At 37.6% G+C, this 27,165-nt stretch overlaps 1 protein-coding gene across 3 annotated transcripts in view; it reads right to left on the bottom strand.

Moving 5' to 3' along the window:
* Positions 1 to 278: 278 nt before the first annotated feature.
* Positions 279 to 27,165, bottom strand: part of ZNF277 (zinc finger protein 277) — a 113,833-nt gene continuing 86,946 nt past the window's right edge. For all 3 annotated transcript variants that reach the window (XM_043589289.1, XM_043589290.1, XM_043589291.1), the window contains 8 exons: positions 19,873 to 19,964; positions 16,412 to 16,522; positions 14,620 to 14,752; positions 7,629 to 7,696; positions 6,142 to 6,238; positions 4,370 to 4,412; positions 3,233 to 3,407; positions 279 to 1,514 (listed from right to left, as the gene is read on the bottom strand). In XM_043589289.1, coding sequence (XP_043445224.1) covers positions 1,328 to 1,514; positions 3,233 to 3,407; positions 4,370 to 4,412; positions 6,142 to 6,238; positions 7,629 to 7,696; positions 14,620 to 14,752; positions 16,412 to 16,522; positions 19,873 to 19,964 — 906 coding nt within the window. In that variant the 3' untranslated portion in view covers positions 279 to 1,327. The remainder of the gene's footprint in view (positions 1,515 to 3,232; positions 3,408 to 4,369; positions 4,413 to 6,141; positions 6,239 to 7,628; positions 7,697 to 14,619; positions 14,753 to 16,411; positions 16,523 to 19,872; positions 19,965 to 27,165) is intronic.

Below are 27,165 nucleotides of genomic sequence, written 5' to 3'. Positions count from 1 at the left end.
AATCTGATTCCTAGAGACATAAGGTTCTAGGCACAGACTAACTGTCTTATTAATCTTTGATTTTAAAACAATTTAAATCATGGGCATCTGCGTTGCTCAGTCGATTAAGCGTCTGACTCTTGGTTTTGGCTCAGGTCATGATCTCATGGTTCATGGGTTCGAGCCCTGTGTAGGGCTCTGCGCTGATGGTGCGGGGCTTGCTTGGAATTCTTTCTCCTCTCTGCACCTCACCCACTCACTCAGTCTCTCTCAAAGTAAATAAATAAACATAAACTCAATTTAGATCAATTGCGTCTTTAATTTAGGCATTTTCCATTATAATAAGGGCTTGCATTTCTCTGCTTGGTTTTTAATAAAAGCCTTGTACAGGTGTCTGCAAAGCTGGAGGCTTGGAAATCTAAAGCCATGGTCAGAGCCTATATAACTTACAAATCCAGTCAATTTTGGATCATATGGCAGGAGATTAGGCTTGAGACTCTGGACAGTCTATATTACTTCAAGATTAGTCTTTGGGCACTGCCTACACAGACTGGTACTAACAATTGAAAACTAGAACTTAAAACTCCAGTGCTCCATAGCACACATGCTGTGTAAAGAACCCACTGTAAAAGAAACGATAGAATTAGAAAAATCATCATTTTGCAGCCATTACAAAAAATAATAGGTAACAATTACCAATGAATACTAAACTGGTTAGATGAAAGACCGATGGGGAACTTTCTAAGAATCCACTGGCTGACAACACCTGAGTGGACTGTCAATTCTCACATCCCTAAAACTGGTACATGGATATTACATGCCTGGTGTGATACAACAGGGATAGTACTTCTTATAAATTATCCTTGACAAAAAATAATTTTGAACACAAATTTACTGGAACTTCTTACATCTACCAGTCTGCAGGAGAATGGGTGATAGAGGAAAAAAAACTTTATCAATAATTTGAACACTTCATTTGTGATTTGCATGTCTTCCTTATTAAAAAAAATTTTTTTTTAAAGTAATCTCTGCATCCAACATGGGGCTCAAACTCATGACCTTGCGATCAAGAGTCACATGCTCCACCAACTGAGCCAACTAGGCACCCCACATGTCCTCCTTATTATAGATAACCTAGTCTAATGAAATGAGATCATTTATAATGATTACATAGTAAAATGTTATAGCCAAAAATACAAAAAGTCTTCACTTTATTTTTTAAAAAGTACTTTTGAAAAATTTTATTTCACCAGGGTCTAATCTTTTGCTGATGTTCAAATTTAAACAATTTTTCTGAGTCTGTCTCATAAGTGAAAAACATGATAAGTTGCTTCTGTGGCATTTTCTTCTAGTTTTTCAAGCCCTCATGTAGTAGCAACTGGTTCAAAATACTGGTTTGTTTCAAAGCATGCAGTTTAGATGTATCTTCGCTGATGATGGTGATATTTCCATTTTGTTCCTGAGCTGTCAGGTCACTTTCACTGTCAGACAGTGTACATAGTAGAATATCATTTTCATAGGTTGGAAAATAATACCTGAAAACAACCAAAGACATGTTGAATAAATCCAGAAAAGTTTCTAGGCAAATGAACATACACGTTACTATAATTCTGCCAGGTTTCTTTGTCAACAGTTTCAACAGCATTTTGCAAAGGTGGTATGGGGAAATAACTTGTGAATTACTTTTACTTTGACCTCTACTGGATGACATCATTCTTGCTAGTATCCTTGCTAGCTGCCCACTTGGCCTGTGCTTCATATTCCACAGAAACTCACTACCTGAAAAGGCAGCTTACTCTAGAACCGAGCAGCTCTAGTTGCTAGGAATATCTCCACAGATAAGGCTAAAAATGACAACCCTTTCATTTTTACTCTAAGTCCCAGTTCCTCCCTAGAGGTTAGCAAAATTCAAATATCGCTACTCTTTTGTACATTAATCCTTCATATATCTGATGAAAACAATTTCCCTTGAGAGAGAGAGAGTGTGTGTGTGTGTGTGTGTGTGTGTGTGTGTCCTTCCCAACCTAATCATTACTGGTTCCTTCATTCTAGGTGAACAAAAATCAAACATCTACAGAATTTTAAGTCTATTATTCTGGTTCCTTTTCTGGACACATTTAGGAGTTAGCTCTGGTGTATCTCTAAAGATTTCAACTTACTTAATGAGAATTATAGGAACAGGGTCTCAGGTTAATCCAGAACTGACTTTGTCTTTCACAAATCTAGGATTTTTTAAAGATGAAAATCTAGCGCTTTTCGGCTTGTTTTTGGGGATAGGGGTGGAGTGGGGAGGGGGTGGTGGTGCAGATTTAACATTCTCTGAGAGGAACCTCCAGGTAGCTAGAACCCTATAACCTCTCAGAGGTTCCCTCAGCTGAGGTTGTCCAGACTGATATGAGGACCAGCCCAGAAGGCTGAACTGGCAAAGGATACCTGGCAGTCTGATACCACCTACAGAGGTATAGATCTGTGGGCCAACTGCTTAACATTTATAAAGTACTGAGATGCAAAGTATATACCCAAAGCCCTAATAGTTGGATGTTCTTTGACACAGTAATGTTATTTCTAGGAGCTTATCTAAATGAAAAATTAGATCAGTGTGCAAAAATGCAGGCGTATGGATAGTCATTGTGTTACTATTTATAAGAAAAAAATGCAAGAAGTAATCTCACTATCTAACAAATTAGGTAGATCTAGTGAATGGGATATTTGGCAACCCTAAAAAATGATGCAATAGATGTATATTGGTATGGAAAAATGCTTACAATATTCTGTTAACATAATTTTAAAAATTGATACTTCTATATCTACATCTTTATCTTCATACCACAAAATCTGAAATAGTTGGTTACATTTATAAAAGGGGGATTACTTTAAAAATCAGGTTTAAAATATATATTTTTTAATGTTTATTTATTTTTGAAAGAGAGAGACAGAGTGCGAGTGGGAGAAGGGCAGAGGGAAAGGGAGACACAGAATCTGAAACAGGCTCCAGACTGAGCTGTTAGCACAGAGCTTGATGCGGGGCTCGAACTCACAGACCACAAGATCATGACCTGAGCTGAAGTCAGACTCTTAACTGACTGAGCCACCCAGGCGCCCCTTAAAAATAAGGTTTTTGAAAATTTTTACTTTTTACAGTAAACATACATTTCTCTCTTATTTAACTGAATAAAGGAACAAATAAGGGCTATGGAGCAAAGAAGTACTGAAAACATAGGACATTAAGGATACTGAGCAAAGAATTACTCACTCTGGTTGATCCCATATCTTTCTTTCAGGAAGCAGTGATGTATGTTTAGTCTCTTCCATGTGAGTCCTTAACTCTGCTTTGGACTTGAATTTCACATGGCAACTATAACATCTACATTGGTGAATATGCCTTCGAATGAAATTGACCAATTTTACTTGCTGATAGAAATTCAATCCTGAAAATGACAGTTTACAGAATCACTAGACAACTGGTCAGACCCATTTTTGCAAAAGAGCCACTTCCCTTTATTACCCAACCTGAAGAGGCAATACAATTGTAAAGCATAATAATAGATACCAAATAACAACAGCCAATACTTATATAGGGCTTATGTGCTAAGCACTGTTCTAATCATTTCCCATGTATTAATTAATTAATACATTTAATTCTTGAAAAACTCTACCACATAGGTAGTACTACCATGTCCACATTATGTGTTAGGAAACTGTCCACAGCTACACAGTTTGTAAGTGTTTGAGGTAGGATTTGACATACACACATATCTGTAAGGACAGCAAAGTAATGTGACACTTTCCAGAGTCTAGGAAAATAGTCAGTGAGCTGAGGTGTGGGAGGTAAACTTTCTAATCTTTGAGCCATTAGCAAGTCAGTAATTTACATCTTTATGCCCCTAATCTTTCTATCACAGTGACACTGAGAATGATACAATTGGGTACATCTGTCTATGGTAAATAATCTAGCTACACTGTCAAACAGTGCAGTAGGTGTTTTGTATACATTCTCCACTCCCTGTAACAGTCTGTTGACCTGAGGCCTTATGTCACACAGCCATTAAGGGCTGGGGCTGGAATCTGAGCTCTGACTTCAAAATCCATGGTCTTCCCATCAGCCCCTTCCACTTTATGAAAGATACTAACCATTAACTTGTGTTTTATTTGAAGCATATTCATATATGTAGGAAAGAAGGAAGACCATATGAAACCAAAAACCATACTTGAACGTTACAGTTCAAAATGGTTGTGAATCACTGCTTCAGGCAGTCCTGCTGAGACCATCTGTGGAGAGACACAATTTGGCTGTGTACTCCCCAATCACGACTACTGAACGCAGGCATCGTTTACAGAATAGTGTATAAAAATGCAGCATCATGGAAAACAACTTCTGAATCAAACTTACCAAGTTCTGACTTTATTTTGAGGAGATCAAAATCGTGTGCTTCCTAAAAAAAGGAATGAATATCTGTGAGTATATAAATTATTTAATCTTTCAGGCTGAAGTTATAAACAGACAGCTTATTCATAGGAGTTTGAACACTGCTGAAACTCAGTCTCAGTTCATCATCTTCTGCTTCTGAAGTAGTCGAAATGTAACTGTTTCCCTCCCCACATCCAACTACTTTTTAAAGCACAGTCCAAACAAGTCATGCCAATCAGCTAAAACATTTTAATTATTCACAGTTTGTATCTACAGTTTTCACAATTTACTATGTATGCATTCTGCAGTCTGACAAAAGTGTCCCCAGTCTCTAGTAAGATGTGGCCCTACTTACCATACTGTGTGCCTGGACTCGAATTATGGATATAGGTCCTTTGCTACACAAGCAGATAGGTGATTTTGCAAATCTGCTTTTCATTTTATGCTGTCAAGTACACTGCTTAATGCAAATTTCTCTTCACTCACATCTTCCCACAAATTACATTTCTTTTGATTTTTACAATGCAGACTTATTTTATTCTGTTCCACTCCTGCAATCGTCCATCTGGGTAAATGTTTGAACTTAAAAGCTTACAGAGAATAAAGACCATCTAACTCCCTGTGAAGGCATTTAGTGTCACATCAGAGGCAGGATGATTAGGAACACCATTGACTATCTCCGAAAGTGACTGAGCAGAGGCCGTGGACACGGGTCAAGGGTGTTGCAAAGGGAATTCCTACACAGGGTGGGGGGGCTGAGACTTCCTTCAGTTCAAAGATTTTAGGATATTATGAATTAATTTTAAATGCTAGAAACTATACACACAATACTATCAGCAACCTGTTTCAGAGAAAATTACTCTCTGCTTTCATAGGGTAAACGCTTGTGGCCTTTTGAATACTTTCTAAGTTCTTACTTTACGGAATTGAGAACAGTGCGTCTGAATGAGAGTGGGGAGAAGGTGGGTGAAACAGGATGCTCTGCGTCACGGTTGGCAGAGACGGCCGGGGGAGGGTAGGGAGAGCATATGAGAATCATCCGGCAATATTTTTCTATTATAATCACCCCTCTACCCCCAAGCTGCGCTACCGTCCTGAATCATTAGATGTCCCCCTTCCCACCCCCATTGTGCAGCTTAGGATCAGAGGTGTTGGGAGTGTGTCGTCTCTCAGATACACTGGCATGAAAAAAAGGTTTAGAATTATTACCTTCAAGCTTAATTGTAACATAAAAATGGCATCCAGAAAAGAACACACAGGCTGGAAACGCCCTCACATTTCTTCCCTCCAAATTGTTGTAACTGAAGGGGCTGCACAGCCACACCATGCACCCTCTCTGTGGGTGTCCCCCATTTCATCAAGGGCTTTGTGAAGGGCAACCTTCTCCCTTCTGCTCTCCTTACCAGCACAGGAAGCAGTGGAAAAAGACTTAGAACCTGTCTATATCTTGAGCACTGTTAATCATGGATACAGGTCCTGCATTCTAAATGAGAATTATCTACAAAGATCTGAGAGGAAGGACAGCACGAATAGTCTGCGAACTCCTATGCTGACCTTTCACATAGGTCCAGTGCCCTGTACTCAACTGTCCTGAATTCTGGTTCTCCTTGACGGATCTGGCGGTCTCTCGTTTTGCTTATCGCATTTTTAGGAACAGGATGACAGAAATTAAATATAGAAGCTGATAAGACTGCTACTGCTATCAGCCACCCTGCCAGAAGAAAACAAAATTCAGACGAATATAAGCATCTTACCTCCATGTGGACACATAATTTCTCAATTGTTTCTGCTTGCTTTTCACAAAATAGGCAGACAGCAGAGTCAGGGCGCTCTTCCCAATCAGACCAGTCGCTGTGTTAAAAAAGAAAATAGTAAATACGGAGATTCCCCTCACACAGTCACTTGGTATTACTTTCTCCTCCCTAGGAAACCCTGCCAATCTCTTTCAACTCTGACATCGCTGTAAAGATTGTCACATCATATTATGACTTTTTGATACAGCTTTTGAAATTCAGAGCAGCACCATGAAATTAATATAAATAGCGAACAGGTGCCGCTCCATTTTCTTCTATCTGCTTCTCTTCTGAGCAGCTATTTCACTGCAGAATCAGGATAATGTCTTTCTGACACAGCCAGGTTTAATTTGCAAAGGAGGCCTATCAGAGATGCGATGCTCTCTCTCATTAGCCACAACCACTATGTACACATGCTGTGAAGTGTAAGGCTGGGAGTATGTCTCTGCATGACAATCGGTGTGTTTTAAAAAGCAAATCGTACATCCTTCATGTGAGAAATGCTGATCATTCAAATGGGACAAGTGTTAAATCTGGTGGTAGACAGAGAAGTTAAAAATCATACAGGACCCATATTACCTACCATTCCTGCCGACCCACCACCCCCTGCATTTATTTTTGGAGATACTGCCAACTTCTTCTCATTCCTGAGCCTGGAAAACTGAAATTCCAGGAGAGAAAAAAAGGCCAAACGGCTTTGAAGGAAAAGCGGATGAGTAACAGGGAATCCTTTTAGGTTGAAAAACACATGTCTCAAGGCTGTAACTCCAAGGAAGGGAGCTGTGAGTTTCCAGTGACTCGAGTTTTCAGTGACTCAATGGGATGAACATGGAACAAGGTTAACTTCACTTCCATTATATTCTCTAATCATATCACTTCAAGGTCTGGGCACCAACCAAGTGAGCAAAACACCAATAGAAGGTATTTTTCTCTGCACTATATTTTACCTGTGTGTCCAATTAACAGTTTTAAAGGCAAAAAACTATTTAGTTAGAGTAACAGTCGCTTTAATGATTTTTATGCTGAAGTTACTTTGAATTCAAGTTTTTGCACTACTACATGGAAGGATGGATGGCTTAAAAAGAAAGTCTTTTTGGGGCGCCTGGGTGGCGCAGTCGGTTAAGCGTCCGACTTCAGCCAGGTCACGATCTCGCGGTCCGTGAGTTCGAGCCCCACGTCAGGCCCTGGGCTGATGGCTCAGAGCCTGGAGCCTGTTTCCGACTCTGTGTCTCCCTCTCTCTCTGCCCCTCCCCCGTTCATGCTCTGTCTCTCTCTGTCCCAAAAATAAATAAACGTTGAAAAAAAAAATTAAAAAAAAAAAAAAAAAAAAAAAGAAAGTCTTTTTTATTTCTATTCTCTCTTCAGAATGATCGTTTTAAACCAACTGAAGAAATGTTTTCCTACTCTTAAAACAACCACAATTAATTAGCAGCAGTAACAAGTCTTACTCTTCCTGATGGTCTAGCAACTCCCGATCATCTTCCAACTGAACTTCCTCCCATGATTTTCCAAGTTCCTTTGTGGGAAGAACAGAAGGATTAGAGAGCTGGAAGAAGTGGGGTGAAGAGGAGAAAGGAGAGAGAAAATAGACACAGAACTTAAAAAAAACAACAACCATAAAAAAAACCCCACAGAAACTCATACTCGGTGGTCTTAAATCAATACACGTAGGATTTATTAAAACAGTTATTTCGGTGACAAGGAAGGATGTATCCTAAAACATTTTTAATGTTTTTCTTTTTGGAGAAGCAGCAGTATTTTTTCAATCAAATTCCTTTCTCTTAAATGTAAACCAACATTTCTTAACCCTGGATGTACATTAGAATCTCTTGGGGATCTTTTTAGAAATCCAAAAATATCTCTGGATGGGGACCCTGAAACACTGTCCTAGCTGGACTGTTTCTCCTTGAGGTCCCCTACAGTCTATTTTTCAAACAGCAGCACAGTGATCTTTCTAAAGGACACTTCCCTGTTTGTATAAACCCTCCCATGGCTTCTTAACCACATGGAGGACAAAATTCAGAGGCCTTACCATGGCTTGTAAGATCTCCACGTTCTGCCCTGGCTCCTTCTCCATCCCTTAGGGCCCACCACTTTTTCTCTGGCTCAGTTTGCTCCAGACATATCAGTCTTTTTGCTTGAACACAGCAGGCTCACCTTTACCCAGGTCCTGTACGTGTTGTATTCTCTGTCTGAACACTGCTCTCTCACATAACTGCAGGGTTCAGTCATTCTGGCATCTGCTTAAATGTTACCATCTCTTTTTCTGACTACTCTGTTAAAACTACACCCCTTCTCCAAGTTACTTTTTATTCCCCTATTATGTTTTTTATTTTTGTTAAAGCATTGATCACTACCTGAAATCAAGTTTGTGTTATGTATTTGTTTTCTTATTCGCTATTCGTTTTTTCCACCAGAATGCCCATGAGGACATGGACTTTGTTCACTGTTACATTTCCAGACCCAGGCATACAGTAAGTACTAGAAAGTATTTTTTAAATTAAATTATAACTGAAAAAAATCTAACAATTCAATGCCAATTTAGATTCTATCTCAAAAGGTTTTTGTAAGGTGATTAAATAAATTAGTTAATGTATGGGTATACCTCAGAAATATTGTAGGTTTGGTTCCAGACCATCAATATAAGGCAAGTCAAATGAACATTTGGTTTCCTAGTGCATATAAAAGTTATGTTTATATCATACTGTAGTATTTTATGTGTGCAAGCATTTTATCTAAAAAAATAATGTACATACCTTACTTAAGTACTCTGAGAATTACCAAAATGTGACCCCAAGACATGAAGTGAGCAAATGCTGTTGAAAAAATGGTGCTGATAGACTTGCTCAAAACAAAGTGGCCACAAATCTTCAATCTGTAAAAAATGCCTGTCTGCAAAGTGCAATAAAACAAAGAATGCCTGGATATAAATACATGGTACCAGGCAACAGTAAGTACTCAAGTATCTACTCAAATCTCTTTTATTTCTCACAGTTCATGGAGAAGCTCTACCCATTTAGGGCTGTGTCTGGCAAATTGAGTCATAGTTTCAGCAAAACTTTATGGAGTGTTGAGCAGAAATCATTTCTTTTGGCCCAATCATTTCTCTTTTCTATTCTTGAGTCATTCTCTTGTCTTTTCTTCTCTCTCCATCCAATTTTCCCACTATGCCATGCAAAAGCAGAGAGTACATTAAAGAGGGATGTAGGAACAATAATGGACACCTTTTCAAGCAGCTAAACTATGGTTACAGTCAAGATTGACCTGACCTGCCATAAATACAGACATCCTTGATAGATATTCCTCCTTTGGAAAAAAATAACCAAAATTTACTCTCAGTTATGAATATTTTTTTTCTCTAAAAAGGTATTAATTTAACCAAAAACAAAGAACTATAAGGTCCATTATGATTTAGGAAAAAAGAAAATCTATCATTCATCAACTTAATGAGAGGTTTTGAAGCTGTCATTATCTATCAACTAAATGATGCATAAACTCAGACATGCAGAGATTTACCATAATGTCATTAGAGATATTTAATTTGGAGTCTATAATGTATTTCCCAGAGTTGTCACGAAATGTCTGAACCTCATTATGGACACCAAGAATGGCCTCAAAACTGCCAATGGGATCTTTGTTAGTTGGAATTTTTGGTGATGAATTAAATCTTTCATGGATTACTTGGTCTCTCCGGACTTGTACTTTAAGGTCATTGCTGCAAGATATTAATTCAAGGAAGGGCCATCTATTACCATTTTCAGTGATATGGGCAAATGTTGTTGATCAATAAATGTTTTGGCCAAAGAGACATAAAATATCTTTCAGTATCAAACTTCCAAACTCAAAGCATTATTGTGCAATTTTCTCAGTATTTGGTAGAACACGTAGGAATTTTTCTAGGCAATACAGCACTAACTGTTTACCATTTGAGAGGAAAATGGAACTCCGTGATCATTAGTGTAGTAGGTAACAAGTGATTTGCAGGTGACATTGGCCCACACTTTCCTAGAATGCTCTGCCATGTACAGTCGAATATATATAGTTTATTATAGGAATAAGACCCAAAAAGAAGAAAAAAAAACAAAACAGAGCACAGAACTCCCTAATTAAGATTCTGTGCCTGCTAATGAATCATGTTAAGAAAGCAAAGAATTAAAAAAAAAACAAAGTTTGGAAGGCATGTCAGTAAAGATGTTCAGAACACCCCCTCAACCTCCTGCATCAGATGGTTTATGATCAATGAGAGGGTGGACAAGAAAAACAAAAAAAAAATCCTCTTCACCCAGCACCCCCACCGCTCCACACACAAACTTCTATGTACTTACACAAAAAAACCCATCATAAACAGAGAAAGAGGTGTCTTAAATGTTAATAATTTCAGTAGAGAGAACTATACCAAAACTATGAAAACAGGTTAAGAGCACAATTCTGTTACAAATGGCTCTGTATATTTTAAGAATAAAAAAATAGAAATCAAAAAATGATAAAGCCACAGCAAAAACAGTTTCTTTTAGGAAAATTCAGGACTTGAAACAGGAGTACCTTAGGAATAGGCAGCTGAAGGCTCAATGATGATGTACACAGTTCGTTTCCCTCTGAGGCAGGGGAATCTGAATGTGAAACTGCCTGTGAAATTGTCCCCTTGGCCATCCCCCCTAGCCATTGAGCCCTTTTGTTTGTGAGAAAACAAAGAAAGAACCCGTAAGTAGGTAATCCAGAATATGCATAGGGACTTTTTATGTATTTGCAAGTCTGTTATTATTCAAAAACTGATATGAATTATTAAACATGGAAATCATCTCACCTAAGGAAGAAAAATGTATCTGTCAATTCGCTGAGCTCAGAGGAGAGCCAAAACCAGCCTCTGTCCTTAGCTCTCTCACCTTTGATGACTATCAGAGGGCATCTTGCCAGGAATATCCTGGATGCTGCCAGCACTGCTGGCCTGGAGATTCTGTTTGGAGCGGAGGTGAGCAACTCTGTGGGCCCATGACTCAATTACTGCATTAATGTGCTACAGGAGAGGTCCAAGCATTAACTTCATACACCCCATTCCGAGGTGCTGAAATTACGTGCTTACACGCCTGTCTCTCATACCAACCTTTAACTCTCTGGGAGTAGGGACTTAAATTAACCACCTTGTCCGTAATATTTTTCTTCCTCTTCCACCAGTGTCTGGTACCTGGAAGGCACTCAAATGTTTGTAGAATGTATAAAGCCAGTTAAAGTGACTCTTACAGGGAAGAGGATGTGAGAAATGGGTATGCAGACCCTGACGACTAATAACAATAGTTCTTCTCTTTTTGGCCCACTTTTCTCAGTCATGTAAGCCTCTTCCCTCAGAGGAATACACAGTGAATGTCTCTCAGTATTGTTTTTCCCATCTTTGAAAATAAAGCAACGTCATTATTCATTGCTTAAACTCTTAGAAGAATTCATTCTTCATATTAAATATTTTTATGAAATATTAAATATTTTCAGTAATGGGGTCTAAAAGAAAACTAAAAGGATGCTGAGAAATCTCTGGGCCTCATTTTTCTCTAACTACACATTATTAATATTGGGAACAGTTGTTTATATACTCGTTCTATTTGTTATGATGCCTTTTATTTACTACAATACTCAGGATATTATTAAGGTTGATACTTCTGGTAAGCAATTCTCTATGTTAGGACACTTCCACATCTTTCGAGACTTTATTAGCTTCTTCAGTCATTTTTTTTTTTAATTTTAAAAAAATTATTTATTTGCTTTTTTGAGAGAGAGAGAGAGTGTGAGTGTGGGAGGGGCAGAGAGAGAGGAAGACACAGAATCCGAAGCAGGCTCCAGGCTCTGAGCTGTCAGTACACAGCCTGATGCGGGGCTTGAACTCACAAATGGTGAGATCATGGCCTGAGCTGAAGTCGGATGCTTAACCTACTGAGCCACCCAGGCGCCCCTTCTTCAATCCTTTTCTGAGTTAAGTTTACATCATTCCAAAATGCTACAGTTAATCATAACATATTTTAGGTTTTGTGTAAAAAAATTTTTTTTAATGTATGTTTATTTTTGAGAGAGACAGAGAGCAAGCAGGGCAGGGGCAGAGAGAAAGGGAGACATAGAAACTGAAGCAGGCTCCAGGCTCTGAGCTGTCAGCAGAGGGCTTGAACTCACAAACCATGAGATCATGACCTGAACCCAAGTCAGAGGCTTCAGACTGAGCCACCAGGCGCCCCTAGGTTTTATTTTTTTTAATCATTCTTATTATTGTGGGCTATTTACCTCAGTGGGAAAGCATATAGGGCTAAGAAGGCTAAGGTTGTGGGTCAGAGCCCTTGAGGAGCCTGTTGAGGTCAGCTTTTCTTTGACCTTGAATCACTTTCTAGTTTGGTACAAAAGAGAACAGGCAAGAAGGTGATCATTATGAGTTCATCACCATTACTTGACCAAAAACTCAACCAACAAAGTAAGAGGTAGGTACTAGTATTATTTCAACTGTAAACATTGAGGAAAAATTATAAAATGGATATACAGAGAGGTTAAGTATTCTGTTCTAACTATGTGACCTTGGAAAAAGACCTGTGCCTAATCTCCTAATCTATAAAATGGTGATAAAGATAAAACCTGTGACATAGGGATATGCTTAAGAGTAAATGGCTTAATATAAATACCCAAGATGGTGCCTGGCACATATCAAGTACTCAAATGTTGCTAGTTAAAAGAAAAAAAATTACTGCTATTTATCACCATTTTTCTAAAGTGATTTAATTTTCATTTTATATATTGTTAAAGTCTTTATATTCCCTTGAAACACTTCTCTTAGGCTATGATTCATGCCACATGACATCTGGGCAGTCAGTGGGCAGTAAAATCTAGCATGCTCATCTAGAGACAGCTGGTCCTTGTAGATAATTTCAGTTTTGACAGACACACTACTTGATGCCCAGAGAATAAAGTATCATACTTTTCTAAAAGTGCCAGCAGAATTTGAGTGAGCAGTCCTTTTGAAGTCTCCTCTAAAAGGTAAATACCTCCAGCTATATAATGTTCCGCTAGTCCCAAGGTCTTGAATATCATTTTAAAAGATCCCCGGAAGGAAGTACTGTTAAATTGCTTCCACAGCTTTCTGCAATAGGTGGTATTTCTTAGGGCTAACACTGAGGTCTACTCCCCATTGGACTGGGCTGGCCCTGAAGCAGCGTTTGTTCTAGGAATGAATGACTGATTTCTAGAGAAGATTGAAGGACTCAGAGGGTGCCTTTGCCTTTAGCTAGTTGTAAAACATTTGTAGCAGATCATGGCAACCTCTCGGAGTCAATCTTCAAACACATGTCAAACTTGCTTCTCAAGGGGAATTTTACTTTAACGCTATAAGGTTTAGTTAGAACAGACAAAAATTCCACCCTCCAGCAGCGAGTTCCACCATATTTCAGGATATGCTTGTTTCTGCCCAACAGATAAAATGGTTGATTATAATCAGTTATGCCTTCTGTGGCTACTGAGCTTGATTCTAATTTCCTATTGCAAGGAAAAAAATAATTTCCATTTGCCTAAGAAACATGTTGGAAAGAGAACTCTCTAGCTCTCTTCTAATTCCAGCAGAGAGTTCCTTAACTCCTTTCTTTAAACGAGTGGATCCTCTCCTTTGTAATGTACAGCGCCCCCCCCCCCCCAAATTCAGCAGACTAGGGCAGGGCGCTAGCACTCCCAGTCACTGTGTCATTCAGAATCCCCTCTCACATTTCCAAATACCCCCCCAGTGACGCGTGCTGCACCAGCTGAATATGTTCTCTTAACCAAAAAGGTCAGCAAGTGGTTTTGAGGTTTCTAAGGAAGGAAAGCTTTTAATATATTTAAAATCCTCGACATGATAACTCCATTATTACGTTCTATTAGCCAAACAAATGAAAGTCGTCTTGCCTAGTGAAATGATTTGGTTTCTCTAAAATTTCCATCAAAGATATGCTGGCCAAGGAGGATGATACTTTTTTTTCTTTATGGGGAAGGGAAGATTTTTCTAAAGGGGAAAGAGGAAAGAGTAAAAGATTGTTTTTTTTAAAAGGGTTATCTAGCATAGCACACCTAGCACATCCAGCTGTCAAGAGATGTTTTTTGTAGAGAATATAGTCTCTGGACTCAAGGTAATAGATAATATCACAAATGGGAGAGAATACGTGGATATCCAAGTACCTTATATCTATTATTACTTTTTTTTGTTCAAGATCACTATGAATCCTACAGGCATGACATTTTTACTGTGTAAAATTCTGGCAAATCAAAGACAAACCAAATCAAGTTGCGATTTATAAACTAACCATTTTAAAGCTAATCACTGCTTGAAAGTGTCCCTTGATTGCATTTTGACCTTTCTACTAATTGCTTGTTTAAATATTAGACAGCTCTTGGAAAGATATTTGTTCATGGAAATGCAAATTTTAAATTATGAAGAGAAAGGCTTACCAAATAATTGATGACATAAAATCGGTCATATTCTCTGTTCTTAGGATTGATCCTCCGATGCTGTTTTTTCCTCATATGATCTTTAAGCGTATTTTTGTCCCTGAAGGTCTTCTCACAGTATAAGCACTGCAAGCTAAAAGAAATGCACAAACATTGACAGATTACACAAGTCTCTTGGATAGTTGCTGCAATAGCCCTTTATTATTAAGTCTTATGATTATTCATTTTAGGTCACAAAGAATCTTCAACTGGGATATGACATCCTTGTTGGAACCCTCTCACTTTATTCCTTTGACTTTGTGGGATGCGTGCGTGGTTTATTTTGTAGTTGGCTAAGTCAGCCAACTTGGCTATGCAGTTCAAACCGTGACAAAGATAGCTAAGATCCAAACATTATTTGTGTTTTCTAATCAAATGATCTCTTCTAAAAATGAAAACACAGGCATGTTCTTCAAATAATTATGCTGATTGATAACTAGCATTGGCTGCCTCCATTGAGTACAACAAATTAGCCCATGCAAGGGTTAATTCCTACTTCCAGTACATATTTAACTATGGGACTTGGTCAAGTTACTTGCCCTCTCTGCTGTCATTCATTTTCTACTGAAAATGAACAGATTCCTAATAAAATATCTTCCTCATCCTACGTCTGATAGTTCATATGGCCTGTAACTTCTCCCTAGCAGTCTAGTTAGAGTTCTGTTTCTTGGAGTCACACAGGTTATGTCTAATCTTCCTTGCACATGAAAACTCTCAAATGACTGAAATCAGTTCAAATTTTGAATTCTTGTGTCATCACTACTAAACACCCTTTTAACCATTTCTTGTGTCACAGAAATAACTATAGTTTATGGGATAAATAAACTAACTAGGGATATTCATTATGCTAATCTTGCTAGAAAATACATCTAGTATTATTTTATAAATGAAGGATCATTTAATATGAGTGAAAAGACTTGTTGTAGTGGAGTGCTGGTACCAGAATTTGAATTCAGAACTTTTAATAACAGATCTGTGTCAATTAATACATTTTTCTTAATGTTATTGCTTCAAATATTGTGGGCTGAGATTTTACTTGAAAACAGAACCCAAAAACCAAAAAAACCTAGGTTGTGAGAGAAAAATATTGGGCCCTGTTCTAGAAAGAAAAGTAGATAGATTTTTGAAAGCCATTTTAGTGACCCAGAGAATTTCTTCCTTACTTTAACAAGCTAAGCTCTAGATACCCATGGTCACCAGAATATGACCTTAGGAAAAGTGGAGTGTTATGATATATAAATGTGAATAAATACTAAAAGGTAAAAGAATGGATATAGTACGTTATGTCTGATATAAAGCTGAATAACATACAATTTGACAATATATTTACTAAATATGTGAAAACTTATACTGTAAAGCAAAAGAATTATGAATACAAAATTAAAAAATGGGGAGATACTAATGAGGAGATACATATAAAGATTCAAGGAAATTTATAATGTTTTATTTCTTTGGTTGGATGGAGAGAATACTCTTCTACCCTATATACTTTTTTATGGTATGTACATTGTTTGGTATATATGATACTTTTATTTAAAAAATGGTAAAAGGCAATATGATCTAGACAAAATGAACAACACTGTGATGCAAAACGTGAACTTTTCCAACATGAGAAATGAGAAAATTCTATTTTGTTAATTATCTCTTTTAAATTAATTTTTAAAAATTCCCAACAGACATTTAAAAAAATTCCCAACAGAATTGAAAATTAAAATAACTGCAGGATATGTTTCATGGAAAAAAAAATACTTACTTGTCAAGCTTTTTCTGTAATGTGCACAGAAATTCATTGCAGTTTACAATGTTGTCTGGCAAGCCAATGTTGAAAGCATGTTCTCTGGCCATGTGGTTCAAAAGAACAGATCTAGGAAGAAATATGAGCAATTTATACTATTTATAGATCATCTAGTAAAAAATCAGATCAGGAATAGCATTTTCAAAATGATAACACTAATCAGAAGTACATGCAAAGGTTAAACACTACAACACACTTTTGGGGTATGAAACAGTGATATGTTATAAAGTATTTAAGTACACATATAATCACATGAATTCTTTGTAAAGTGAGTCCAAATTTGTTCCATTATTTGCCAGTGGACAGGAATATACTCTATGTATGAATTAGTTTTCTCTCCTTTAAGTGAAAAAAAAACGTGCTTTGCTGACTTTTCCAACTTATCATGGGAGGAGGAAGAGACAACTGCCAAAGGGAAGTATGTCCTGCTATGCATGTCCTGGAATCAGAGACATTTAACTCACTATTGGACAGAGATCTGGAACCCACCATTCACACATCAATTATATGCAAGGGTTTTGACACACTGAATACACAGTCACCAGGCTGTTGAATAGTTTATGTGGAAAAGGAAAATTTTATGTAAATTTATCTAAGTTTTAGATAGCAAAAATGCTTATGTGTAAAAATGTTATTCTATTGGGCCATTATCACAACTTTATTTTTATGTATGTTTGTATGTGATGTCTACATCCAACATGGGGCTTGAACTCACGACACTGAGATCAAGAGTCACATGCTCTTCCAACTGAGCCAGCCAAGCACTCCCTTTATCACAACTTTAGTTCATAAAATAAAGGTGACAGTTTTGGGGAACTCATTAATACACAAACCATTGATAGACTATGCATACTGATACATTATACAGTTTATTTTATCTACTTTATTTAGACACTTAGCTGACCCAAAATAATTGTTTCTAGGATTATTATTTTTTTTCCTTTAGAAAATGAAATAAAAAAAAAAAAAGAAAATGAAATAAAGCATCCATCCCTATGAAAATGTTGTTTTTTTTTTTAACTATGTAGGGTCACATTTATTAATCTCATTGTTAATATGCTCTGTTTGTCTAAGTGCTTAACTATTGATAACTTTGAATAAAACTAGTATTTGGTGGAGTATTTCACAGTCCCTTTTGGCACAGATTTTTCTCTATGCCAACTGACCTATATAAGAATCAAATCTTCAATAGTGGTGTTCTAACATCAGTGTTTCAATCAAAACATTTTCTGAATTCTAGCAAGTACTTTATCTGTGTACCTATCCTCTCCTTTTCAGTGTTTTCCAGACAATAATGCTCAATAGAATAACATATTTTTACACATAAGCATTTTTGCTATGTAAAACTTAGATAAATTTACATAAAATTTTCCTTTTCCACATAACTTTGTGAGTTTGAGCCCCACATCGGGCTCTGTGTTGACAGCTCAGTGCCTGGAGCCTGCTTGGGATTCTGTGTCTCCCTTTTTCTGCTCTTCCTGTTCACACACAACACTCTCTCTCTCTCAAAAATAAACATAAAAAAATTATTTTTTAATGTTAAAAAAAATGATGTACATTCGTAGGGGCACCTGGGTGGCTCAGTCATTTGAGTGATGGACTCGTGATTTCAGCTGAGGTCATGATCTCACGTTTTCATGAGTTCAAGCCCGCAGAGCCCACGTCAAGCCTGTGTTGTGCTCTGGCACCAGCAGCACAGAGTGTGCTTGGGACTCTCTCTCTCTCCCTCTCAAAATAAATATTTAAACATTAAAAAAGTTTAGAAAATGATGTACTTCTGTAAATATTAACTGTTGTATAATGAGAAATCTGTCTGGCCTTTGTCCTTGATTCCTGGCATAGAGCTTCTAAAACCCCAGGAACTTACTATTATCTTTGTTATGCTAAGGAGGCAACTCACCATAGGTCCCTAGCTAGCTTCAGAATGGGGGCTGGTCAACAGAAAGACTAACAATGTGATTAAAAGATTGAGATTCTGAGCCAGTCAGACCTCTAGAGACAGAAGGGGTCTGGAGACTGGAGATGGGAGCAATGTAAAGATTAAACTCAATGACTGAATCAATCAAGCTTATAAAATGAAGCCTCATTAAAAACTCTGGGCACCAAAGCTCAGTGAAGATTCCTGGTTGGTGAATACCTTGATGAGCTGGGTGGGTGATGTGTCTTGATTCCTTGAGGAAAGGGCATAGAAATTCTGAATTCAGGACCCTACCAGATTTTGCCCTATACATTTCTTCATTTGGCTGTTCCTGATCTCGTCACTTGGCTGTTCCTTTATAACAAAACTGCAATCCTAAGTATACCACTTTCTGAGGTTTGTGAGTCATTCCGGTAAATTACTGAACTATGCAAATTACTGGCGAGAATCTGAATTTTTAGCCAGTTGGTCAACTGAACTTGTGGCTGGTGTCTAAAGTAGAGGCAGTCTTGTTGGGAATGATGGATGCCCTTAAACCTGCAGAGTCTGATCCTAACTCTGGGCAGTTAATGTTAGAAATGAATTATAGAATGCCAGTTTGTGCTAAGGAATTAACAATACCCCAGTTTTTGTTTTTGGGTGTTTTTTTTTTTTTAGATCTTTATCATTAAAAAGTTTTTTGTTTTTTTTTTAAAGTTTATTTATTTGTTTTGAGAGAGGACAGAGTGAGCATGAGCAGGGAAGGGCAGAGAGAGAGAGGGAGAGAGAGAATCCTAAGCAGCCTCTGTGCCGTCAGCAAAGAGCTCGATGAGGGCTGCATCTCACAAACCTTGGGACCATGACCTGAGCTGAAACCAAAAGTCAGATGCTTAACTGAGTGAGCCATCCAGGTGCCCCTAGATTTTTATCATTTCTAATATCCAAAAGTGAAAACATCAAAAACTGCTAAAGGTTTAGGGTTAACAATATAGAAGGGTGTGTCTGTAGTAGTTCATTGTACATGGTCTTGCCTGTCAGCCAATTTAAAAAGTCCTACAACATTAAACACAAATTTATTTTTGGCATTAAAAAAAAAAGAGAGGCAAATCAAGAAATAGACTCTTAACTGCAGAGAACACACTGATGGTTACTGGAGGGGAGATGGGCAGTGGATAGGTTAAATGAATAATGGGTATTAAGGAGGGCACTTGTGATGAGCACTGGGTGTTGTATATGGGTGATGAATTACTATATTCTACACCTAAAACAAATATTTCACTGTACTGGAGACTAAAAAGTTGGAAGAAGGTAAAAGAAAAAAAATTTTAAAGTTACTCCTCTTTTCTGCTTAGAGCCACTATACTCCATGGTTGATATTAGGCATATTAGAAAAAAATTACTGGTAATATAGGAAAGGGTCCTGAGCCAACCTACAGAACTTAAATTACATAAGCATTATGGGTGTTTTGATGAGTTTTCAGATGAAAAACAATAATATTTAAAGAAATGCACAAAGGCAAACCTGTTCCCGAAAAACTCCTCATTGCAAAACATACAAATACCATGAAAATTGTTATCATTTCTTTCTTGTTGCTGTTGTTCCAGAATTTCTTTCTGTAAAACAGAAACAGATATTTGATATTATCTTTAATAAATGCACAGTTAGTTAATGAAAAATGTTTTAGTCTAGATGGGAGGAATCTGCAGTAGAAGCACAAAGGGAGTATATGAATTCTGATATTTCACATTTCTACATTTCTGTCCTTGTATCAAAACTCTAAGTCTATACTGTTAAATGCTAACAGAACACTCCATTTGGATAGCTATGCAGGAACCTCAAGGTCAACTGGGTCTCATTATCCTTCCCTATCCTGGCTTTCCTCCTGTTTTTATTAGTCAACTCCTGTCCTCGCCCTCTTTCCCCCGACTGCCGCCCCCCCACCCCCGGCCCCCCACCTCCCGAACAAAAATGTGGTAGCATTTTTGACTTGCTCCTTTTTGTACTTCTCAGTTTAGTCTGTAATCAAGTTCTGATCCATTTTTCACTTGAACTATCTTTGTATTACTTCTCTCCACCATTCACAATATGATCACCCAGAGTCTAGTTTTTAATCAGTCATTATGGGATTACTATAAATAAGTCTCCTAGAGGTCTCCCTGATCTCAATCCTTTTTTTAATCATATTCAGCCTTTTTTGCTGCCAGAAAAACTTTCTTAAACAATGTTTTCATACACAATTATCTTGTTCTTCAACTCAAATATGTTTTGGTAGCATCTGTTCCAATCAGGGTGGTTCCACACACCATTTTTCCTTGAGGTCATTTTATTTCTCTTTGCTTTTTGCCTCTTACAAAATCTTACCTGTAATTAGGATTCCCATTTCTATCATGCAGCGTTTCTACTACTGTAGAGTTAAAAGCTCAGACTCTGAAACACTGAGCAGACCTGGACTTGAACTCTGGCTCTCACTGGTACTCAATATTTTATTTAACTTCTTTAATCATCAATTTTCTCATTTTTGAGCTAAAAATGGAAATATCACATCACAAAATTGTTTATATGATTAAATCAGATAATTTATGTAAAGAGCTCAAATTGTTCATGGGTCATTAAATGCTGGATATGATTGTTATCCAGCCAACTTCAATTTCCACTGTTTGTTACCCATCATCTTTGTCAACTGTTTGCCTGCTTTGTCTTTTGAAGGGTTATGAAAACTTCTTGAAGTTAAAAGAAAGTCTTTATGCTGTTCTTATAATTGGCATACTACTCCCAGCTTCTCTAATATCATGGAGCTCAAAATAGTAAAGTTTATAAAGTTTATTGCTGAATCTATGAATATTTACAGAATAGCATCAAAATGAGCTCATATCTAGAAGCTTAATTGATTCCATGTGGCATTTCTGGAAATGTATCACCAAACATCTAGAACTACTAATTCACTTGAAGAAAAAAAATTAAGAAATTACCATGATAAAAATAAACTCAATGAACTGGTTTCAGCCATGATGGAATCATGTATATCCCACCTACCCTCCTCCTATAAAATAAGTGGCTTCATATATTTTATGTTTTCAGACATTGGATAATAGACAGTACAGGGTTGTGATCTGTAAAAGAAAAAAATAATACACTGCCAGTTTTATGCTGGGTGGTATTTTCCAAATTGCAACATAGTGAAGTTAAACCCAAATAAGATGCAGAGCTATCTCACTGGACGAAGGAAAAAAAAAAAAAAAAAAGACCGGAGTCAGGATACTAAAAATCGAGTGTACCTTGTGGGACAAGGTACTAGAGAGGAGAGCTGAAGAGGAGCTGAAGAAACCTGAAATACTCTACTAGGATTCTTTGCATCTCTGTCCAAATACTGAGCTGTACATGTACCAAAGGACTCTATGAGTCCTGACGAAGTACTTTCCAGGGACTGGGAGGCTTACTGGAGATTCCAGAAGTTACAGCACTGGACTCTGTTGGAGTTCTGACATACGGAATGAAAAGATCTTGCTCAACACTTCAGGCATATACAGCAAATACAAAACAAACTTTTTAATTTTTTTCCCCCTAAAGTTTATTTTATTTTGAGAGAGTATGTGTGTGTGCATGAATGGGGGAGGGGCAGAAATCCAAGATCGAATCCCACAGGGCTCGAACTCCTGAGCCATGAGATCATGACGTGAGCTGAAATCAAGAGTCGCTTAACTGATGCTTAACCAACTGAGCCACCCAGGTGCCCCAAAACTTTTTAGGGTTATGAAGGTCACAGTTTTATGGTGGTAGCAAGTAGACAGATAAAAGCAAGAGAAATAAAAGGGCGAAGGCTGATGTATCAGAACATTTTAATTATTGCTTTTTGAATTTAAGTGAACTTTACATCAAAAATGAAATGGACAGTACAAGTCAAATAAAAGAGGTATCGGAAAAGGAAACTGAACTTTTACAAACATGCATTGTTTGACTGAATACAAAACAAAAAACACATTTCATAACCCTATGTCAACAACACTATTAGCAGCAAAAACAAAAACCCAGCAAATAAAGCTCTTGATAAAGATCCCTATCACTACTGGTGCATTAAGGCCAATCATGGACCTTCTCTGCCTGTTCCTGTTTTCAGTGCACAAGACCCATTAGTGATCATTAAAAGTCACCATTCTGGCTCGTATTTCTCAAGCTTGTGATGATATAACCCAAATTTGGCTAAAGAAAAATCTTACTCAACTTAGTATCTCCTTGGTTTGGCTCAGCACAAGTACAAAAGACTTGTGAGTCTAAACCAGAGTGATGCTAAGCTATCTAACATTTACTTTGGCCAAATTTCAGTTTTATCAATTGACCGTGAATGGCAAAACCTCAGTATAAACACTAGAAGTGATAAAAATTGATTCTTCTTAGGAGAGTATAATTTACTCTTTGGTATGTTCAAGCCAGCACGGGATAGTCAGGACAGTAAGAAAAATCACTTTAAGGGCAAGTAACTAAACCCAGGCTGTTTTGTTCTGGAGCCCCTCCCTTAGCGTGAGGGCACGGGACTAGTATATCCATACAGTCTACAAGCACAATGAGAGAGACAAAGACTCTGGAGTATTCTTGGTATCCCTGGTCTTGCAGGCCCCATACAACTCCTTTAATTTTTCCCCAGGTTCATTTCTTTAAGAGCTGCCTTTTGTGCACAGAACCAACTCTTTTTAAAACTCCTTTCCAGACATTCCTCCAGAGGCAGCTACTTAAACCATTTGTTGCCCCACCTCTGCTTTCTGTTGATTTCATGTGTATAAGACTTTTCTCATTTTAAAATGATCAAGTCTAGGAAGAGGAGAGAATTCAAAAGAAAAAGAATGAGTCCTCCTGTCCATTTTTCCAGTTTATGAAGCTCGTCTAGATTTGATAATATTAAAATGAGAAAAATCTCATGCACATGAAATCAACAGAAAGCAGAAGTCCATAAAGAAAAATAGTTTTTCTTTCCTTCTTTCTTCCTTCTTCCTTTGTAAAGCTTGGTATCTGATTAGTTGTAGCATATATTTTAACTCACTTTTGGACAAAAAAATATAATATTAACAGACAATCCATACAAAGCTTCACAAAGATGTGTAAATCAAAGCCTACCTGCTTTGTGGTTTTATTTTTCTAAAAAAAAAATCTCATGCTGGGTAGATATTTATTCAGATTTTATTCATGGATTTATAGAATAAAGGGATGAAGAGAATGTAACAGATGCTATGTGTTTGAACTTCTCAAACTTATCTGATGAAATCAGATGAAATTTTCATTACAAAATAGGCTTGGATAAAAACCATAGTTGTAAGAATACAAGATCAGCTTATCTATTAGGCAAAGAGTCATAATAACAAGCTGTATTTTTGTCTAATTGGTTTAAAATGTCAAGAATGGTAGCGAAGAGGTCAGGGGCAGAGTGTTTCATCTTTATTCATAAGCTAAAGACAGAGGAAACATTAATGAAACAACAGATATAGCAGATGGCACTCAATAGTCATGGGACTAACATACATACATAGGTAGAAAATGAAAATGCGAGTAAGGCTGAAAGTTATAAAAGTCAGCAATTCAGGAAAAAGCAATTTAGAAAATCTCAATTTAGTTAAGTATTTGTGTACAGGAAAGCAGAAACTAATGCGTAGAATAACAAATCCAATGGAAATAGCATGCATTACCATAAGGAAGTAAAACTAAGGCTAATGTTATTAATTATAGATAATCAAAAACATTCTATAGATACTGATACACTGGATTCACACAGAGTTTCCCATCTGCACAACTGCATGAGTGACTGTGAGAGAAAACAGCACACTCCAAAGGATCCTCCCCAAATTAGTCCACGGCAGAAGCATGGTGGAACCTGTTAGGCATTCTCAGTTGGGGAGATCAGCCGAGCTCTTCCAATAGAGGACACAAAAAACATCCCTACTAAAGTTAGAGTGGTGGCCCAAAGCCTCCAAAGAAAGGCAGCAGTATCTTTTAGTCCTACTGCTTTCTATTTGCAGAACCATGGATTATCTCTGAGGTCTTGGGGATTATTTCATTTACACCTCCACCTTGGCCCAGTAAGTATTTCAGGCTGCTATGAAACAATGGAGCATAAAAATGAGAGTAAAATAAGGATAAAATACGGTAGGGTGGGCACGTAAATTGAAGATTAAAAAATAAAAAGAAGAAATATGTATGTACAAATATGCACATACACAAACTAATTCAAACCTAAAGGTAGATCCCAAATTTGGCTATCAGCTTTAGTAGAAAGAGTAAACAGATCAGAAGGTGGGGGCGGGGGGGGGGGGAGGGGAGTTGTGCAACAGAGTTTGTCTGGCTTTGTCCCCTATTCTTGGGAGGTAATGTCTAATCCCCTGGCATTTCTTGAGTGATTCATGTCCTTGTTATTCGGGGTGAGCCTTTAACAGCACCTGATACTTAATGCTAATGAGATAACTCAGGATGGAGGCTGTCATGCCAAAAAGTCCAACCACCTAGTGGGTTAGGGCTTTGAGCCACATGATCTCAGCCTCACCTCAGAAAGAGGGGGAGAACTGGAGGTTGAGTTCAGCTATGTGGTCAACCATTCAGTCAGTCATGCTTAATAAAGTTTCATATGCTAAGTGAAGTTGGTCAGTCAGAGAAAGACAAAAATCATATGACTTCACTCATATGAGGACTTTAAGAGACAAAACAGATGAACATAAGGGAAGGGAAGCAAGAATAGTGTGAAAACAGGGAGGGGGACAAAGCAGGAGAGACTCATAAATGTGGAGAGCAAACTGAAGGTTGCTGGGGGGGGGGGGTAGTAGGAGGGGGAATGGGCTGAATGGGTGGGGGGGCATTGAGGAATCTACTCCTAAAGTCATAGCTTCACTGAGTGCGAACTAATTTGTATGTAAATTTTAAAAAATAGAAAATAAAGTTACAACAAACAAAAGCCTCTGGACACCAAAGTTTGGTTAAGCTTTCCTAATTAGCAATATTCTGTGTATTGTCGCACACTGATGTGCTAGGAAGGCAAAAGGTCCCTGGAGATGAAAGCAACCTTGTGTTTAGGACTTTCCCAGATCTCTTCCTATGTATTTTTCTGTCTGGCTGTGGTTTGTATCTATTTTTATAACAAAATTGTAATCATATGTATAGTGGTTTCCAGAGTTCTGGAAGTTGTGGGGTAGAGGGAACCCCTGAATTTGTAAGCAGCTGGACAGGAGTAAAGGTGGCCAGGAGATCCCCCAACTTGCGGCTGCTGTTAAAATAAGGATAGTCTTGGGGTGGGGGTGTCTGTGCTTTGTGAAGTTTGGCTTAACTCTGGGGAGCTAGAAGTCACTGACAATAAGTATACAATGTGATCTAATGGACAATATACTTAGAATAAATAGGCCAAACAACATGGACTATTTCTCATAATGATCCTCAAAACAAGCTCACTCCAAAGCACATTCCAAACTCAGTGAAGTGCAGAGGGACTGGGGGAGAGTTGTTGTGATGCAATATAGATACCTGCTTCCTCCTTATTGGAGGTTGAAAGTTTAAGTCTATTTAGAAAACTATTGAACTCAAACAATTTCCCCTGAATGTGGTTTTTATAAATATTGGCTGGTAATAATCTTGACTTTGTCTTTCCAGTAAAGCACCTGGAATGTTAACTTTCCTCAACTCTCGCTTGGATGCAGAGCCACAGACCTTAGAAGGTAATCAGGAGATATTTCAGTTGATTCCCTCATAGAAACTGCAGAGTCCTAAACGTGGATTGGAGCTTGCATGACAAGTCATTTAATTCTTTGTCGAAATGACTCGAGAACAGCCACACACTAGGTAAAAATTCCTCTAAAACAATCATTTTTAATCCCCACTCCCACCATCCCAACACTAGCTACTGGCCTCTAAAGTTGTATTCTGTTTATCATGGTCACAGAATTTTTAGCATGGATGAAATTTTAAATAAGGTGTTACCAGTTGCCTTGTCCCGATTGGGTGGGTGGGTGGAGGGTTGTCAGAAAATTACCCAAATAACACCTGGAAATGAGTCACGTAATTTGCTAGCATATCCTCCAAAGACAAACTTCTGGCAAAATGTATACCAAGATAACTAAATACAGGAATTTATTGATGTGCTTATCACTAATAACTTGGTTAAAAGATCAAGATTGGGTACCAAACAAGAATAGATTTTAGAATTTATTTATGACAACTAGTTAGTTGGGTCAGTTGTCTCTTCAAGCTATACCTCATTCAGTAAACAAATACATGCGTGTGTCTCTTTGAACTCTGTGAAAGAAAAGCATCTACTTTAACTAAAAGTGCCACTTAATCACTAAGATATTAATTAAAATAAAGCAGATGGAAAAGGAGGAGTTCTCCTCTGCTATTGTGCTTAGTATTAAGAAAGCCACAATGAGAAAATGCTGGAAAATCAAAAAAAGAAAAGAAAAAGAAATCATTCCTCACTTAGAATCCAAAACTTTATATACTTGCACCTGGAATTGTACACTTTATATATATTTTTAAGTTGATTTGTTTATTTTGATAGAAAAGAGAGCATGCACATGAGGGGTAAGGGCAAAGAGAGAGGGAGACAGAAAGAATCCTAAGCAGTTCTGCACTGTCAGTGCGGGTCTCGAACTCACAAACTGTGACATTATGACCTGAGCTGAAATCAAGAGTCAGACACTTAACCAACTGGGCCACCCAGGCGCCCTAGAATTGTATACTTTAGAAGAGTGAATTGTATTTATGTGAATTATATCTCAATAAAGCTGTTATTTTTTTTAAAGGAAAAGAAAAAAAAAACCCTGAAGTCACAAGGCAACCAGACAAACTGAA

This window comes from Prionailurus bengalensis, chromosome A2, assembly GCF_016509475.1.
Source record: "Prionailurus bengalensis isolate Pbe53 chromosome A2, Fcat_Pben_1.1_paternal_pri, whole genome shotgun sequence".
Classification (NCBI taxonomy): Eukaryota; Metazoa; Chordata; class Mammalia; order Carnivora; family Felidae; genus Prionailurus; species Prionailurus bengalensis.
Note: the sequence above shows the minus strand (reverse complement) of the source record. Positions and strands in the feature narration are given on the sequence as shown.